Source organism: Triturus cristatus, chromosome 11, assembly GCF_964204655.1.
Source record: "Triturus cristatus chromosome 11, aTriCri1.1, whole genome shotgun sequence".
In the NCBI taxonomy this organism is placed as follows: Eukaryota; Metazoa; Chordata; class Amphibia; order Caudata; family Salamandridae; genus Triturus; species Triturus cristatus.
Genome location: NC_140594.1, coordinates 616,610,024 through 616,626,785, shown reverse-complemented (window position 1 = coordinate 616,626,785; position 16,762 = coordinate 616,610,024). Strand labels below are relative to the sequence as shown.

The 16,762-nt window shown below is 43.3% G+C and overlaps 1 protein-coding gene across 2 annotated transcripts in view; it reads right to left on the bottom strand.

Moving 5' to 3' along the window:
- Nucleotides 1-16,762, bottom strand: part of CCAR2 (cell cycle and apoptosis regulator 2) — a 348,118-nt gene that overhangs the window by 173,828 nt on the left and 157,528 nt on the right. For both annotated transcript variants that reach the window (XM_085633999.1, XM_085634000.1), the window contains one exon: nt 383-482. In XM_085633999.1, the coding sequence (XP_085490125.1) occupies nt 383-482 (100 nt within the window). The remainder of the gene's footprint in view (nt 1-382; nt 483-16,762) is intronic.

The window sequence follows — 16,762 nt, the reverse complement described above, 5'->3', positions numbered from 1 at the left end:
CCCAAACAAGAAAGCAATTATGAAGAGTAGCTACAAACACAGACAACTGCATCCTCTTGATGTCAGGTGAGCAAACATCAACACTGGCATTCATTACAGGCACCTGCACTTTCCTGCTGTATCGGTCAACTTCTCATGACCTTTCACACTGCCATATCTAGATAGTACAAAGACCGACAATCCGCACTTGCACTAATTATCCTTGGAGATTAAAGCTCGCTAGGTCACCTGAAAGAAATTCGGCCACAGCAATAAAATGGAAATAAACTTAAAAAAAAGACTTGCCAAAAAAATAACTGAACAATATCACAAATGTGTGCCAGTAAGCTAATTTCAGCTGTGCCACTTCTCACCAATATGGACCAATGCATGAATCACTCACCATCTGCTAATTTCTTGGTTATATCGGCCCTTCGCTTGATTGGGGAATCGTCCAGGACGTCCGATCTGAGGGTGTGGGACAGTTTGGAAGAGGCTCACGGCTAGCAAAGAAAGAAGAACATGGATATAGTAGGTGTCCACAACTTTAAGAGCATTGATGCAAACCTCCCACACAGCTCTCAACATACATGCACCAGCAAGTGATAGCATAAACCTCATTAAGGGGCTTACCACACACAGTTCCCTAATAGCTCTACCAAGCATGCACACATTCAAAGCTTAACCCAGACACATCTCCTCCCAAACCGAATGGTGGGTACTCATTTTCACATGGAAGACTTGAGCCCCACAAAGGGGCATATCAACTGACATTCACATAGGGCTTTCAAATTCACCAAGATTTCACAACAAGTGATGGGAAAACAGTTCACTTTGGACAACATTCAAATTCTGTCCCTTTCCTCACTTGTAGCATCAACTGGAGCCCTATGTAGTCCCCAGATGTGCTCAACTCTCCTAGCTCTTTAGGAATTGTGGACTTTATGACAGGTCCTTGATCACTCATCCTATGGCACAAATAGTCAATTTTAAACATTTGGCAAAATGATTTTGAATTCTACTAAAGAGAGGTTGGGTCCAAATAGGCGGAGATTTGCAACTAACTCTGTAGTACTCTCCAACAGCTCAAATAGGGGTAGCATGATGACAGTTATAGAGTGACCTACAAACCTCTGACAACTTTCTTGCTCTAAGAAGAAGGCCGACTAGCCATGTTCATGCCTAACACCCATGTTTTCTAAATATCCTTCCTATTCTCTAATTTGTGTACTCCCAAAAGGCTAAAATGCTGCTGCAGATAAATGTGGGGCCACACTGGCAAACTTATATTTGCTTTGCTCCTTCCCCTTTTCTTTCATTTGTCATTTTCACATCATTGTCCGTGTGCATCTGAAATAATTCAGCAACATTAAGTAAGAGGTACGCCCAGTTAAGGACTGGTGAAGGAAGGGATGAGGAAGTAAAGATTAATTCAAGACACAAGCAGCTCAGATAACTCCGGTCATGTTCAATGCCAAATTTATTTACTGCAACAGCATATATTTTGCAAACGTCACCAAGTTGTTTTAACTAATATAAGTTTACAGTATATCCAAGCATTTTGAAGCTTTTATATGTTGGTTTGTTAGTGTGACAACACCCAAATAAACATTCAATGGCCTCTTCGAATTGGTAACATCAGTGTGACAAAATTAGCCTCTGACTTAGGACGTAACTGGGCCCAATTTTATATTTTCTGTGTGACTTTAATCTCAAGATCAGAAGTCCTCTGCTGGAAGAATAAATCACCCGACCTAAGTCAGTTATGGGGACATACGCGTGGCAAATTTGCACCTATTAAAAACAACTGGGCGAGATGGACGTAGGATATGTCATGCTATACCCAGCATGGCTTCACTTCACCCTGGATGGTAAAGTTCATTTCATCTCCTATCAGGCGGCAGCTGCATTTCTGAATAAACATTCTAAGCAGAGCACCAAAAATCGTCCAGATAGATTGTTTGACCACAATATCCCAATATCCCACTTGATAGCAAGCTAGACAGCACTAACATTCGGGATAGACAGCAGCTGGGGATGAGAATAGCATTGACGACGGCCATACAGCACCACAACCGGTTGGATCTATGGGGAACTCTATATCATGAAAAACATAAAGACATGTTCCATTCGGTGGTGCATGGTTCGTCCTCCAGACAAGATTACTGGCTAAGTTAGAGAAACCATCACGGGCATACTGAGACAGTTGAACATCTGCCCCACACATATTCTGATCACGCACAAGTGGTCATGACACTTGGATCACCTAGTCAATCTAAATAAATTCACAAGCTGGAGGTTTCAGCCATCTAGATTACAGGACAGCGCCTTTAGGAGCTTAGACAAAGTATACTCAACTATTTTCAGACAAATAAAAACTCTGTTCAGGACCAGGAGATGGTCTGGGAAGCCTTCAAGGCTGTGATTCGGGAGTGTATTACCAAAGGACATGGTATTTTTAAATCTATCCAGGGAAGATTGGTTATACTAGAACGATAGCTCTGAGAGATGGAAAGGACACACAGTATAGATCCAGACTCCACCATACAAGCAGATATACAGTGCAAGCTCATGTAATACAAGGAGAAAGTTAGGAGGGAAGTTTATTATCTGAGGAAATATGCAGCTGCAAGGGTATATGGAGAAGGAGAACGCCCTGGGTATACACTGCCCTACCTTCTTAAACCTAAATGAGTGTCAGACCACAATGTATCAATTGAATCATGCAGCGGGGGGACATACTTCACCACTGGCTGGATAGTCTCACGACTTTTGCAGATTACACTAGACTCTATGAGTCCTGATAAAGAAAGCAGACGGACAATATCAACCACTACCTAGACACAGCCACACTGGGCTGGGTCAGGTCAGCTGGAAGAGATATATGCTACCCAATTACAAAGAACGATAGCAAAAGAGTAATTGCAAACTTGAAATCTGGAAAGGCACCCAGAAGTGACAGACTGACCAATGGGTTTTACAAGGAATACTCCGACCTGCTGGCCCCCCCACCCCCCCCCCCATCTGCTAGATATGTATTGCGAGGCTATCCTGAAAGTTAAGCTTGCCCCGACAGTAAGAAAGGCAAGAGTGATCATTTTATTAAAGCCAGGCAAGCCCTCACAGGATTGTGGGTCATATAGACCGCTATAGCTCAAACGCAGACCATAAAATATTGGCTAAAATATTAGCTGGCAGACTAATACATGGTTTGGTATTGCCGGACTAGTCTGGGTTAATATCGGGTCGCTCAGCAACAGATAATTTGAGAACTCTTTACAGCTGTGCACCAGATGGATCCTGACAGCAACACGGTGGTAGTCAAAGCTTTTAATCCTGTTGAGAAGTCATCTGTAATGGCAACGCTCAGAAGAATGGGCTTGGGGAGGGTGATGGTGCACTGGATAAGACTCCTAAATACACACACGAGTCAATGGGCTGATGTCTAACCCTACAGCATTACAACGCGTATGCGGCAGGGATAACCCTAGTTGCCGTTGATCGATGCACTAGCAATTGAATGCCTCTTTTGCATACTATACAAATCTTATGGACACGGGGGCATGCAATTTGACTTGTCAGCAGTTGATATCCCTTTATGCCAACGATATTCTTTCAATAGTTAACAACCCAGACGTGAATTTGCAATCAATGATAGATGTTATTGTGACGTTTGGCAAATGGTCTAGAGTCTAGACTGATCATTTATTGGTCAAAATCCAACATGATGCCAATGAAAGCAAACACCAACAGACTGATACTTGCACAGCCGCTGCACTGGCAAAACTCCCAATTCGATACCTGGGAGTGCAGTTTCATTAGGATATATCCATGGTTGTTAATAGGAAATATGGCATGGCAAGATAAAATCACTGCCAATATAGAGAAATGGATAAGACTGCCACCTAATATGGCAGGTAGCATTGCGGTAATGAAGATGGTTATCCTGCCTCAATTACTATACCCATTTAAGAATATTGCCATGCCTTTCAATAAGGAGTTCTTTGATCAGCTTAAATCACTGATGATCAAACTTGCACGGACCGGAAAGCAGCCTCGCCCGAGTGCGGACACAGTACAAAGACCATAGAAGCTGGGGGGGATTTGCAGCGCCGAACTATGAGGTATATTTAACAGTGCAGGCAGACTTTGTCTCACACTGGTTCCATGACGTCCGACAGGTCCCACAGAGGGCTGGAGAGAGCTTTCGAGTCCCAATGACTGCAATAAGGTGTTCAATGAGCACTTCAGTCCAGACCAAAAATGAAACACACAAGGTAAATTGTACAGTATGGGGCCGGCACAGACTACTTGCAAATCTTACAATATTGACACTATTCCGAATCCTAAATTTGACATCACCTTTGATCCCCTGTATGTTAAAGGACTAACAAGTTCTGGGAGACCTATACATAAGCAATACCTTTATCTCACTGGCAGAGTTATTAGATATGGGCAGGAGATCGCCCTTAGATGAATTCATGGGTTATATACTAAGAAAAACGGGCAAGCAGGGATTTCCTGGATACCCCAGAGAGCCAAAAAGCCTGTGGACTCCTCTCACTGATGGTACTCCCCAAAATTGGGGTGCAGTCGGCCCAATGGACTCCACCTGCTGCACTAATGAAGAATCTGGCCCTGCGAAGCAGGCTCTCTCTTCTTTCACTTCTTCCCCACCATGTCTGGCCATCACTTCAATCTCGAAACAAGTCTGGTCTCTTTCTGAAAGAAAATGAAGTACTACATGCGGTCACCCTTTTTTTTGCACCAAGGGCGCCATCTGCCCTCATTCTAGCAAGGAAAAGGAGACCTCATGCCTATTTTTTATTGTAAAACAATCATAATTGTGATGCAGTAGGCCCCTAGGCAAAGTATCACTGCACCTGTCACTAATGATAGCTACTGCCTTGCTGTTGCCTCTGACCTCTGCTAACAAAGGCTCCCACCATCCCTCTCCCTCCCATCTCTCTTGATGACCAAATCAAGGTGTCCCCTCTGCTTCATTTTTGCCCTTCTTTGGGTCATTGCTCAAAGAAACACTGGCACAGCAAGTATGACCTGAGCCTCTAATGCAGCTGCACGATACTTCAGCTCTACAAACCAGTCTGTCTACTCTGCCCACTCAGCAGGGCCATTACTTCTAGGCCAGATGCCCAAAGCAGGCTTTCTACAAACAATAACAAAAAAAGCAGAATTAGCCACCCCTTCTCTCCTGTTGCTTGGGCCCTCTTCCGTGGACAACAATGGAGAACTGGGACCTAATGCTAGCAAGGAAAATGCACTTGCGTTCCAATTCATAGTAAGACTGCCCACTCACAGAGGGTGGGGGGCTCCAGCGCTGTGGAACAGATAGAGAACTAAAGAAGAAACATGCCTTCTCACCAAGGAGTCCGCTACCTTAAAAAATGTAAATGTGTGCAATGGTTAATCACCAAATATAAATGCTGCTTGGGAGTCACAGTATGTTTTATTCTACGGAGTCACTCAGCTTTTCATGGTGAAAAACATTTATTATTTTTGAGAGGTAATATTTGTGTCCTTTAAAAGGAGCGCACATCCTTTTAATGGACACACAAAAATGTAGTCTGAATGCTTATCACTAAAATGAATATTTTTAAAGCATTTGTTTTATCTTAAACAGTATTTTGCAGCAGCCTGTTTTACACAGTGTCATACAATTTTAAAATGATGACATTCACGGTGCTTTCTGTCACAGACTGAGACCTCGTAGCTCTATAAACAAGTCACTATTCCTCAATGCACCAATCAGGATTTAGAGGTGTGCGCGTGTTTTTAAATGCAAAAACAATAAAATGCCTTTTCCTTTTAGCCAAGTCTTTGACCCCGACTTCACACTCACTGACCCTGCCCCATGCCACTCGGTAGCACTGTCCTCACACCTTTCCTATGGACTTAAACTGCTGCATGTAAATGAAGACAGGCTAGAAACACCTTTCCCGCTTACATGCAATTGCAGACCCATTTGAGCCCTCCTGAAAACACATTCATGGCCCTCTAGGGGGGCGCGCCCCACAGTTTGAAGACCTCGACTGTGTAGCACAGTGATGGGAGACACACCGAGAGCAATGGGCCCGTGAGCTGGAAACTGAAATACCAGACAAACAACGGCCTTAGTCTTACTGCTGTGAGCACACCAAGAAGGTTTACATGAATGGAAGTCACGGACTGGCTCGCTATAAATTCCCACACCCTAGGTCCTATAAATTGGCCTTACAGGCACATTTTAGTGGGCATGGTAAAACACAATGCAATCCCTAGGATGCCATGCCACTGAGGCGGATTTTTATTACACTAAGCATGGAGCTGTCCACTGATTAGCGACTAATGGGGAAGGCTATTCCAGTTTGTAAACAATTTAACGTGTCCTTGGTAGAAGAGCCATTAATGGCATCATTGGGCTATGTGAAAAGGTTGTAAAGAGTGAGAAGACATTTGTGAAACTCGGATTACTGGCTCCAACGCTGGCTAACAGTTCTAGCCACATGTATTACAAATGAACTGCTGCCCACAAACAACTTCCTGACCCAAGGATATTTGGGGCATCCTAAAAGCGTAATGGGCTGGTGTGGCACTGGATTAAGAGACTGATATGACACCCCAAGGTGGGCCTCTGGCTTAGACACTTCCACAACAGGTGTAAACACAACGCATTAGATCCTTATCAAAGGGTGAAAGACAACGGTCTCTTTGGGTAACTATATACGTACGAATGGTGAAATGTGGAATCCTCGCTAAATTATCTTTAATGCTATACCCCCAGCCTAAGGAGGGCAGAATTTCTTGCAAATGTTACTCAAGTGTATTGTACTGGCTGTGTTTATCAGCTGTACGATAAATAAAAGAATTCTAAAAAGTATGTGGACAATCAGCACAACAAATGTCATCCACACTAAATAATAAGTAAGGCCTTGTTTTCAGTCACTGAATTGGACAACCTTCAACAGACACTCAGACTAAAGTGCAAAACATTGTACTTCCACTAACAACCTTCTGATTTGATATTGATAGGCAAAACTACTTTTCTTTTTCTCTTTCAAAAGGGGCCAAGAAACTGCAACTCATCGCCTGGTTCCTTTAAAGATTTAAATGTACTTTTGAGTCTGAGTATATTAGCAGGTCGACCCAGTTTATCTATAGTATCGCAAATGAGGTATTTAAACCCTACGACACCCTCTTTAATAAAGTCTCAAGAACACCTTGGTGTAAACCTATTTGCTTCTCCATGCCAATGGACGTGAGGGTTTCAACATCCGGTTTGTTTTTCTTTTATACTTGCCATCCATGGGTGAGGTAAAAAAAAGATAGAGCATGAGAAAGGATGGTTCATGATCTACTGCTGCACTTGAAGGGATGGAAACAGGAGACACATCGAGGGGGTCGGTATCTCAGAAAGGCTGTGGCAGTAGCCCGACAAACATAAGTCAGCTGTGCCTGATGTTATTCAACAGAAGCACGCCTTCATTCAACAATTTTTCCAACAGCAATACGAAAATCTGTCCCAGGAACCCCACAGAGCGTGGTCATTTCATGAAAGATAGCAGTGAATCTGGAGACCCTCAAGATGGTAGCCTGTGTTTTGAGTACCTTTTTTTCGATTCAAGTTTTCATTAGGTCTGCCTGACCCAGCGCATGCGCTGGTCTGGCGAGACTTATTGAGAGGGCTCCAAAAAGTGCTACCAGGCCAGCCTAGAGCTACAGTGCATGTGCGCAGGCGCGCGCGCTTTACCGCGATTACTTTAACTTTGGCGGCTGCAGGGCCGCTTGACATAGCCAAAAGGTCTCGCTTTTGGGACCTTATAAGTATTTAGTTATGCAACTGTTGCATGGCTAAACACTTATAAGGTCCCGAAGGCGAGACCTATTGGCTATACCAATGCTTGTTTTTCTTCTCTCTTTAGCTAGAAGACCTGAGGGTATCATAGTTCTGCACTCCTAGACAATCGGTGAGTGGGTTATCTTGCTATATTTAGGGTCAATCAGCGCATCTCTATTCCTTCCTCAAACACTCCCACCCAAAGTCTCGTTGAGAAGGCAATTAGGAATGCAACGGCGATCTGCTGAGAAAACCAAGATCTAGAAGAATTATGGGTGTGGATTAGAGTTACATTTGAAGGGTCTCAAATATCACAAAAGCCTGAACCACTGGTACACTGATGAGGTGTCTGTTTGTGCAAAGCTTCTTGGAAAATAAGTGCGCCCTACAGAACATCTAGAAGGACATAAAGGTAGAGTCTCATCTCTCAGGCGGTCACTACTACTGTATTTTAACAAGATAGCTCTACTATTAGAGCAGTACTTTGTAGTGATGCTTTTCCCTTGAACGCATCTTCCAAAGACTCTTGTGAGGTCACTCAGGAGAGGCACCATCTATAAAAGTCTTGAGAGCAGGAATGCCTTCCCTCAGTTGCAGGAGGGCAGAAATGGTAAGAGTTAGGAAGCACTAATGCTTCTGGAGGTAACCAAGTGGCATCTGGGAAGAGGGGTACTCTGGCATAATCTCCCAATGCAAGATTTGCAATAACATCCTCAGCAAAACCCTGGAGGTTTCTGGACTTGCAGCCACTGATGCTGGTCATCGTCACCCAGACATTGGTGTGAGAATAGGAGACACCCTAAGGGACAATACGGCACTCAATATCAAAAACATCTTTGACAATCAAGATGGCCACAACAGCAAACAGGAGTATCCAGACACCTGCAACTTCAATGGGACTAGTCCTATAATGTACTTGATGTCAACTGCAAGCGTCAGTGACCAAGAAATATGCCCGTCTTCTTCAGAGTTGGGTGAGATGAAGAGGATCCAGGCTCTCATTGCCGTGCAGTAGGAGAGACCACTCTGTACATGCCAATTTACCTGGTTTCGACTTTGAATTGGATCAGCTTTCCATGACTCAATTTTCTTGAAGTCATATTTTGGCATATGCCACCTTCGTAACAGTGTGACAGGCAAGTAGGCAAACCTCACACAAGTCATGGCTGTATTTCAGCAACTACATCAAGCCACAACAAGAGAACTACCGGTTGAAAAGAACACACTAAGTGACAGAAAAGAAATGGAAAACACCCAAAAACCGTATAAAACACTTACCTGAGGAAAAAGGATGAAAACATTAGGTCAACAAACAGCCTTCGGAGCCGATCTTGAGCCTTGCTCAGTAAGCGTCAAAAAGTGGCTATAAATGCACCATTTTCTACTTTCTTTTTAATAGTGCAACTTAGGGCTATAGCCGTGATTTCAGTAAAATGTACTGGTCTACTTTGGGTGATCAGATTAGGTTTTTAAAACAACAAACTGTATATGTACTCCAGTCAAATTTGCTTGCAATTTAAAAACGTTGAGTTGTTGGACCCTGTATATAAACAGATATTCTTGCTTTTGTGAATATTAGAAAGTATACCGTTGGAGAGTTCCCCTTTGCCCTCCAAAAGCCTAAGAACGCAGGACACGACTGACTTCTTTACTGATCTGGTGAATAGGATCTTTCTGGCCTACCTTTCGTCAACACAATCTGTGGGATGAACCAGTCTGCAGCCAAGAGGAAATTTAGTCAGAGCACTTTTAGTCAAGATGGTGAAATGACTTTACTAGGCCAGGAACAGTGAGTATCTATTAAAGAAGATTTCTGCCAAGATCTTGAAGACCTGTAGCAGGTGGCTAAAAGGTACCAACTAGAATTAACAAGCACTCGTAAAGCAATATATCTGGCCTTCGGAAGCTGGTGCAATAGTTGCTCTTTTTTATTTCTAGTGTAAGAAACAAGTTACTTACCTGTACACTATGGTTCTCCAGTATTGATATGTTTCATAGATTCACTTGCTTGTATCTGCCCCGTCGTCATGGTGGGAGTCTCACGGTAAATGAAATAAATAGTAGTAAAAAGAAAAAACTGCCTAGATACCATAGATAAGCATAGACTTTGGTAGCCCAATACCATCATTATGTGGTCCAAATGCCAGCCAATGAGACACCAGCCCTGAGATCACACTCCCCAGCAGAGCCACTATACCTCAGATTTTCAGCCCTGAGAGTGAGCCCAGCAAGTAATCAGAGAAAAAAAGTGGTCCGCCTGAGAAACGCGCAGGAGGGCAGGTCACGTGAATCTATGAAATATATCAATACTGGAGAACTATAGTGTACAGGTAAGTAACTTGTTTCTTCTCCAGTATTGAATCTTTCATAGATTTGCATGTTTGTATCAGAATAGAAAGCAGTACACTTACAAGGAAGCGTTTCCAGGAGAGCACTCATCTCTTACTCAGGCTCTGCTTCCTGTTTGTAAAGCTAACCAATATCCTCTAGAAAATAGATTAGGTTGTGTATTTAAACCTGTATCATAACATCAAACACTACACAAAATTCAATGGCATTTAGTAAGAAAAATATACAAAACATGTCAGGAAAGACATTTACATGAAAAGAGAGACATTTTCTTTGGACAAAAACATTGTTAGGTAAATACCTTAATGAAACAGGTTACGTAGCACGGCTTGTCCCATTGCTGAATCTGCTTTCCAAGCTGTGTTCAGACAGTAGTGCTTGGTAAACGTGTGGACATTCTTCCACGTTGCCGCTCTGCAAATATCTGGAATGGATACTCCCGCAAACAATGCAGTCGAAGTCGCCATTTTTCTGGTTGAGTGAGCTCGCATCTTCGAGTGTAAAGGATTTCCGTCTTTCTTGTGACACAAAGTAATGGCTGAAGTTATCCACCTAGATATGCTAGTGCTTGACAAAGCCAAACCTATCCTGGGACAAGCAAACGCTATTAACAACTGACTTGTCTTTCGAAAGGACTTTGTCTTATCAATATAAAATTTTAAACACCTCTTGACATCAAATGTCTGCTAAGATTTTTCTGCTGCAGACGATGGGTCTTTAAAATATGTGGGAAGAACAATAGGTTAGTAGAGGTGAAAATCTGAAGGGACTTTCGGAATGAATTTATAGTTTTTCCGCAAGATCACCTTATCTGTCTTGAATTGAAGTAAAGGCTCTGTGATGGAAAAGGCCTGAATCTCTCTGATTCTTCTAGCTGACGTCCGAGCCAGTAGTACAGCTACTTTCCAAGACACAAACTGCAGGTCAGCTTTTTGAATCGGTTCGAATGGTGGTTTCATGAGTTGTGCCAAGACTGTGTTCAACTGCCATGGAACTGATGGATGCTTAATTGGAGGAAAAACTCTGAATAATCCTTTTAAGAACTCTTATCACTCTCTGCGACCAAAGAGATGGGTGACCTGGCTTCCTGCGATACCTTGAAATGGCAGCCAGATGTACTTTGACTGATGCATGAGAAAGACCTGCTTTAACCAGATGCAATAAATAGGGAGAACCTGCTCCGGAGAAGAGTGTAAGGGGTGAAGAGATTGTGTCAAGCACCATTGGCAAAACCTCTTCATCTGCGCACAAAGGTTTTATTTGTGGAAATTGCACGAGAGTGGGAGAGGATATCCCAGCATTCATCATTATTCTTTAAGGACTGAAATTTGTGCTCATGAGGTTCCATGCCGACAAGTTCAGCGAGGCCAACTGGGGATCCAGAGCTTACCCCCTGTTCATGGAGATCAAATCTTGGATTAGAGGAAACTGTACTCTGGGAGCTACTAATAAGTGGAGAATCTCCGAGAACTAGAATTGTCTCGGCTACTCCGGGGCTATTCGAATTAAATGACACAGTTCTCATCTCAACTTTCTGAGCACCTTCGAAATCAGTGGAAATGGGGGAAATGCATATGCGAACATCCCTGTCCAACGGAGCTGAAGAGCATTCCCCCAAGACCCTGGCTGAGGGAATCTGCTTGCAAACTGTTTGCACTTTTTGTTGTTGCGATTGGCAAACAGATCTAGAAATTAAGTACCCCAAAAGCGAAAAATTTGAATGAGCTGATCCCGATTCAGTTCCCATTCGTGACACACACTTGCTGATCTGCTTAGCGAATCTGCCCTTATGTTGTGTATTCCTGGAACATGTTGAACTTGGAAAGAGATAGTGTGCTCCAGAAGCCAATTTCAGATTTCTTGAGCTTGCGTTGAAAGTGGCTTTGATTTTGTTCCTCCCAGTTTTATTAAATAAAACATCGTTGTTGTGCTGTCTGTTCTGACTAAACCTGGAGAATTGTGGATTCTGGGGAGAAAGGCTTGAAGGCCCAAGAACACTGCCTTTAGCTCCAATAAGTTGATGTGTACTTGAGCCTCGTTTGCTCCAATGTCCTTGGATTTCTAGGTCCTGAAGATGTGCTCCCCATACCTGTAACAATGCATCTGTTGTCATTATATAGCTGGGAGTTTTTGGTTCGAAGATTAGCCTTTCTGATAAGTTCTGTCTTACTCCCCACCATGACAGCGCCTCCTTTATTTGAGGATTGATGAGAATCCGATCCTCGAAGGAACCTTGATGTTGCACCCATTGAAGGTCCAGAAGTTCTTGTAGAGGCCGCATGCTAAGCTGGCAATTTGGGACTAAGTGGATGCAGGATGACATCATCCCCAACAAGGATTTGAATATCCTTAATGAAGTGAACCTTCTTTTCTATAGTTGTGAGGTAAGCTTCAGAATTTTTTGGGATGCGTTCTTCTGAAGGATACGCTTTTGGTTCTTTGGTTTGTAATAACGATCCTAGAAATTGAAGAGACTGGGACGGAATTCGATACGATTTTTCCATGATTATGTGCAATCCTAGAAACTGCAAGAGATTCATGCAACATTCCAGGGATTGATGAGTGTCCCTGAACGATGCACCCTTTATCAACCAATTGTCCAGATATGGATAAATCTGATGACCTTGCTGTCTCAGATACACTACCACCGGCGCCATGCATTTCGTGAACACACTTGGCGCGGATCGAAGACAAAAGGGTATCACTCTGAACTGGTAGTGGTGCCCCGCCACCATGAATCTGAGACACCGTCTGTGACGTACGTGTATTGGAATATGGAAGTATGCATCTAATAGATCTAAAGATGTCATATATTCTCCTCTTCTTAGCATCATCAGAATTTCTTGAAGGGAAAGCATACAGAAAGATTGTTTCCTGATGAATTTGTTCAAGCCTCTGAGATCCATTACCTGTCTCCATGTGTTTGGTTGTTTTTTCCGTATGAGGAAAAAATGCGAGTAGAATCCATTCCCTCGCTGTTGAAGAGGGATCTCCTCTATTGCTCCTTTTACTAAAAGGGACAGAACTTCCACCTTGAGGGCAGAGAGATGTTGTTTTCTGTGAATGGGAGGACAATCTGGAGGTTTGCAGAGGAACTCTAGGGTGTGACCCTGACGAATGATGTCTTGCACCCATCTGTCTGACGTTAAAGACAGCCATTGATGGCAATAGGAAGATAGATAATGGGTCTGATGGAGGCTGTGGAATGACGAAGTAGTTGGCGCCTTGGGATTGTCACTGTCTTCGATTGGTGTCCTGCAATTCTCCTCTTGTTGAAGGTTTTCATCTGGACTGCTGCTGGTAAGATGAATTTGAGGATCGAAATTGCTGTGCATTTGAATACAGACGGTACCCTTGTTGATTGTAGGGCTGATATCCATTGGATTGGTAGGACGATCTTTGCTGAAAGTGTCCTCTTGATCCTCTGTCACGAAAGGAATTAAATCTACCTTGCTGCCGTGACCCCAATGCCCTTGCAGTATCCGTATCCTTCTTAATACCATGCAGAGCATCATCCACGTGAATGCCAAATAGATTCTCTCCGAAGGGCATATCCACTATTTTAGTCTGCACTTCCGAACTGAATGAGGTAGCCTTAAGCCATCCTTGCCTGCAAAGCGCTATGGCTCCTGCCATTTGTCTGAACGCCACCGCTGATATATCCATAGCCATGTCTATGGATTCCAAGGCTGCTCTAGCTCCATCCTGCAATATTAGAGTAGCTTCTTCCTTTTTGTCCTCCGGCAGATGCGATAAAAGAGGAGCTATATGCGACCACATCTGCTTGTTGAAACGGCTAATTATGGCGAGCGCATTCGATGCTCTAATAGAAGTTGCCACCATAAGTGCGAAACGTTTGCCTGTACCATCAAGTTTCCTTCCTGGTTAGGAGGAGCTGAACACGTAGATGATGGATTCTTAGAACGTCTTTGTGCAGCCTGCATCACCACAGACTCTGGGCAGGGATGTCCAATAAGAATCATCACCAGCATGTCTTAAGCCCGGTATGTCTTCTCTATTCTGGGAACCGAGGCTGCGACAGAAGCAGGATTCTTCATAATTTTCAATCCCTCATCCCATATATGTTTTACCATGGGGATTGTCCTTATAGATTTCCTAGACGACTCTTTGAAATCATATAGGAAACATTCTGTTTCCTTAACTGGTAGAGGAAGTTCAAACCTCTTCGAAGCCTTTTCCATGAGTTCATGGAATCCCAGAATGTCCTCCGGTGGAGATGATGCCGGGGAGGGTGACGGCGATGGAGAAAAAGGGATAATGTACTGGTCCCATTCATCACCCACAGGATCATCCTGACTCAGTTCTCCTTCCTCAGGTTGATCATCAACCTCGCTGTCAACTAAGTCATCTCTGATGGTAATGACTTTTGGCGTGAGCACCGGCGGCGGAGGCTGTTTAACTTGTGCCTGCACAACAGGTTGTTGTTTACTTGTAACTTCCTTTGAAGAGGTATTAGCATCAGGGAAACAACGGCAGTAGTCGTTAATCATGCTCCTGAGAACCGATTCCAGCGATAGAGGCATGGACACAGACTCCTCTCTGACACCAGGCGCATTATCCTCATCCTCCTCGTAATCATAGGCGTCTTGAAAAGACTCATAATGTTTAGAACTAGTTAGGGGGCGATCTTTAAAAGAGAAACCCTCCTGCACTTCTTGGTATTCCACCTAATCCGTGTCCTGGCTCTTGATTTTCAACTGAGAAGGGCTGTAAGCGACACCATATGGACCTTCCTCTTCAGATTCCTGCATCTCAAGAAGGTTTGAAGGAGGCAGCGGAGACATTTTTGTCCAAGAAGTAAATTCAACGTTGCCTGTTCTCTCCGTCGACGGGTGGTAATCTTCTAATAGAAATGTTTGTCAATGATCTGTTCATTGGAGACTTAAAAGCTGTCGTTGACGGGGCGATCGTCGACGAGATCAACGACTGTGTTTGAAAAGCAGTCGTCGACGGTGTCGTCTCCATACCCGTCGTCGACGAGGCAATCGTTGACGGTGTTGTCTGCATTATAGCCGCCAACGATGTCGTCGTAATAATTGTCGTCGATGCCTTCATCAACTGAATTGTCGTTGAAACTCTTTTCTTCATCGACTGATCCGACGACGGAGCCCTCGTCTCTGAGGACTTTTTGACAGGAGTATGAGGCAGGGAAGATGAAGAGGACTCTTTTTCTTTAGATTTCTAGATCTTCTGCTTTTTTTTTTTTTTTAAATCGTTTTTCGCCTCAGAAGCTCCCCCTTGGCGTTTTGAGGAGATGTGAGCCTTAGAATCATCCTCAGAGTCAGAATCTGAAGTAGCTTTTTCCTTCTGAAGCCACAATAGTCATGCCTCTCTATCCTGAAGTGTCTTAGCCGAAAAAGTCCTGCAATGTTGGCACTCCTTAGGGACGTGCTTCGGATAGAGGCAGTATAAACACTCCTTGTGGGGGTCCTCAGAAAACAACCTGGCCTTCCCACAGGACCTACATGGTCTGAACAGCCTCTTTTTAGAGCTTTCAGACATTTTGAAGTTAGATTTAAGAAAGAATACCTCAGTTCCAGAGGAAAAGCTGCAAATACAGGTCAAAAGTTCAATCAAGGCAACAAACTGAGCACGGCTCAGGGAGACTCCTTCTCACATGACGGCGGTTGGAAATCTGAGGTATGGTGGCTCTGCTAGGGAGTGTGATCTCAGGGCTGGCATCTCATTGTCTGGCATTTGGACCACATAATGATGGTATAGGCTACCAAAGTCTTTACTGCTATTTATTTCATTTACCGTGAGACTCCCACCATGACAACGGGAAAGATACAAGCATGTGAATCTATGAAAGATTCAATACTGGAGAATAATGAGGTACAAAATAAAAAGGAAAACTAGGAAATATGCTTGCAATAAAAATGTAAAATTAAGAACTATTAACCATAGCATAAGATTTCAATAGGACATTACAGGTGCTTCATAGAAGGCATATGTACTTAGAAGAGGTACAGAAACTTGTTTTAGTTTTAATGCACTCAAACGAAAATCTAATTTTTACTGGCACAAAAAAAACTATATAATTACCAGAGAAATACTGTAACCTGAAGACATTTTAACAGACAAGAATGACTAAACAAAATATGAAAGGATATAGAATCGAAGAAAGAAAAAACACTGGCAAAGTATTGGCCTAGCAGCCCTGGTGTACATTTCTTATTTAAAGTATGGACACACAAATGGTAAAATTGAGCCAAAGGCAGAAGTAAGCCGATCCACTACTCCATGCTCTACACTGTTGTGGGCAGAAGCAAAATGTGAACAACAGGTGAACAGATGAAGGGATTTTTAATTACGAGACCAAAAAAAACACACTTAAGAGGCCTCTAAGCCAGACCTTTAAATAAAAATTGAGAAAGAGATAGACTTGAGACGCAAACAATTCAGCACCAAAGAAATCCAATAGCATGCCTGACGAAACCCAACTTAAAAGCTCAACAGGATCTACATAACCTGCATTAGACCGGCGAAAAGGATACACTACTCTAACAGAATCTCCAAGGGCAAATGCACCAACGGGAGACTCATACGACCCTCTCAGAATTTGCACTACCACAAAAA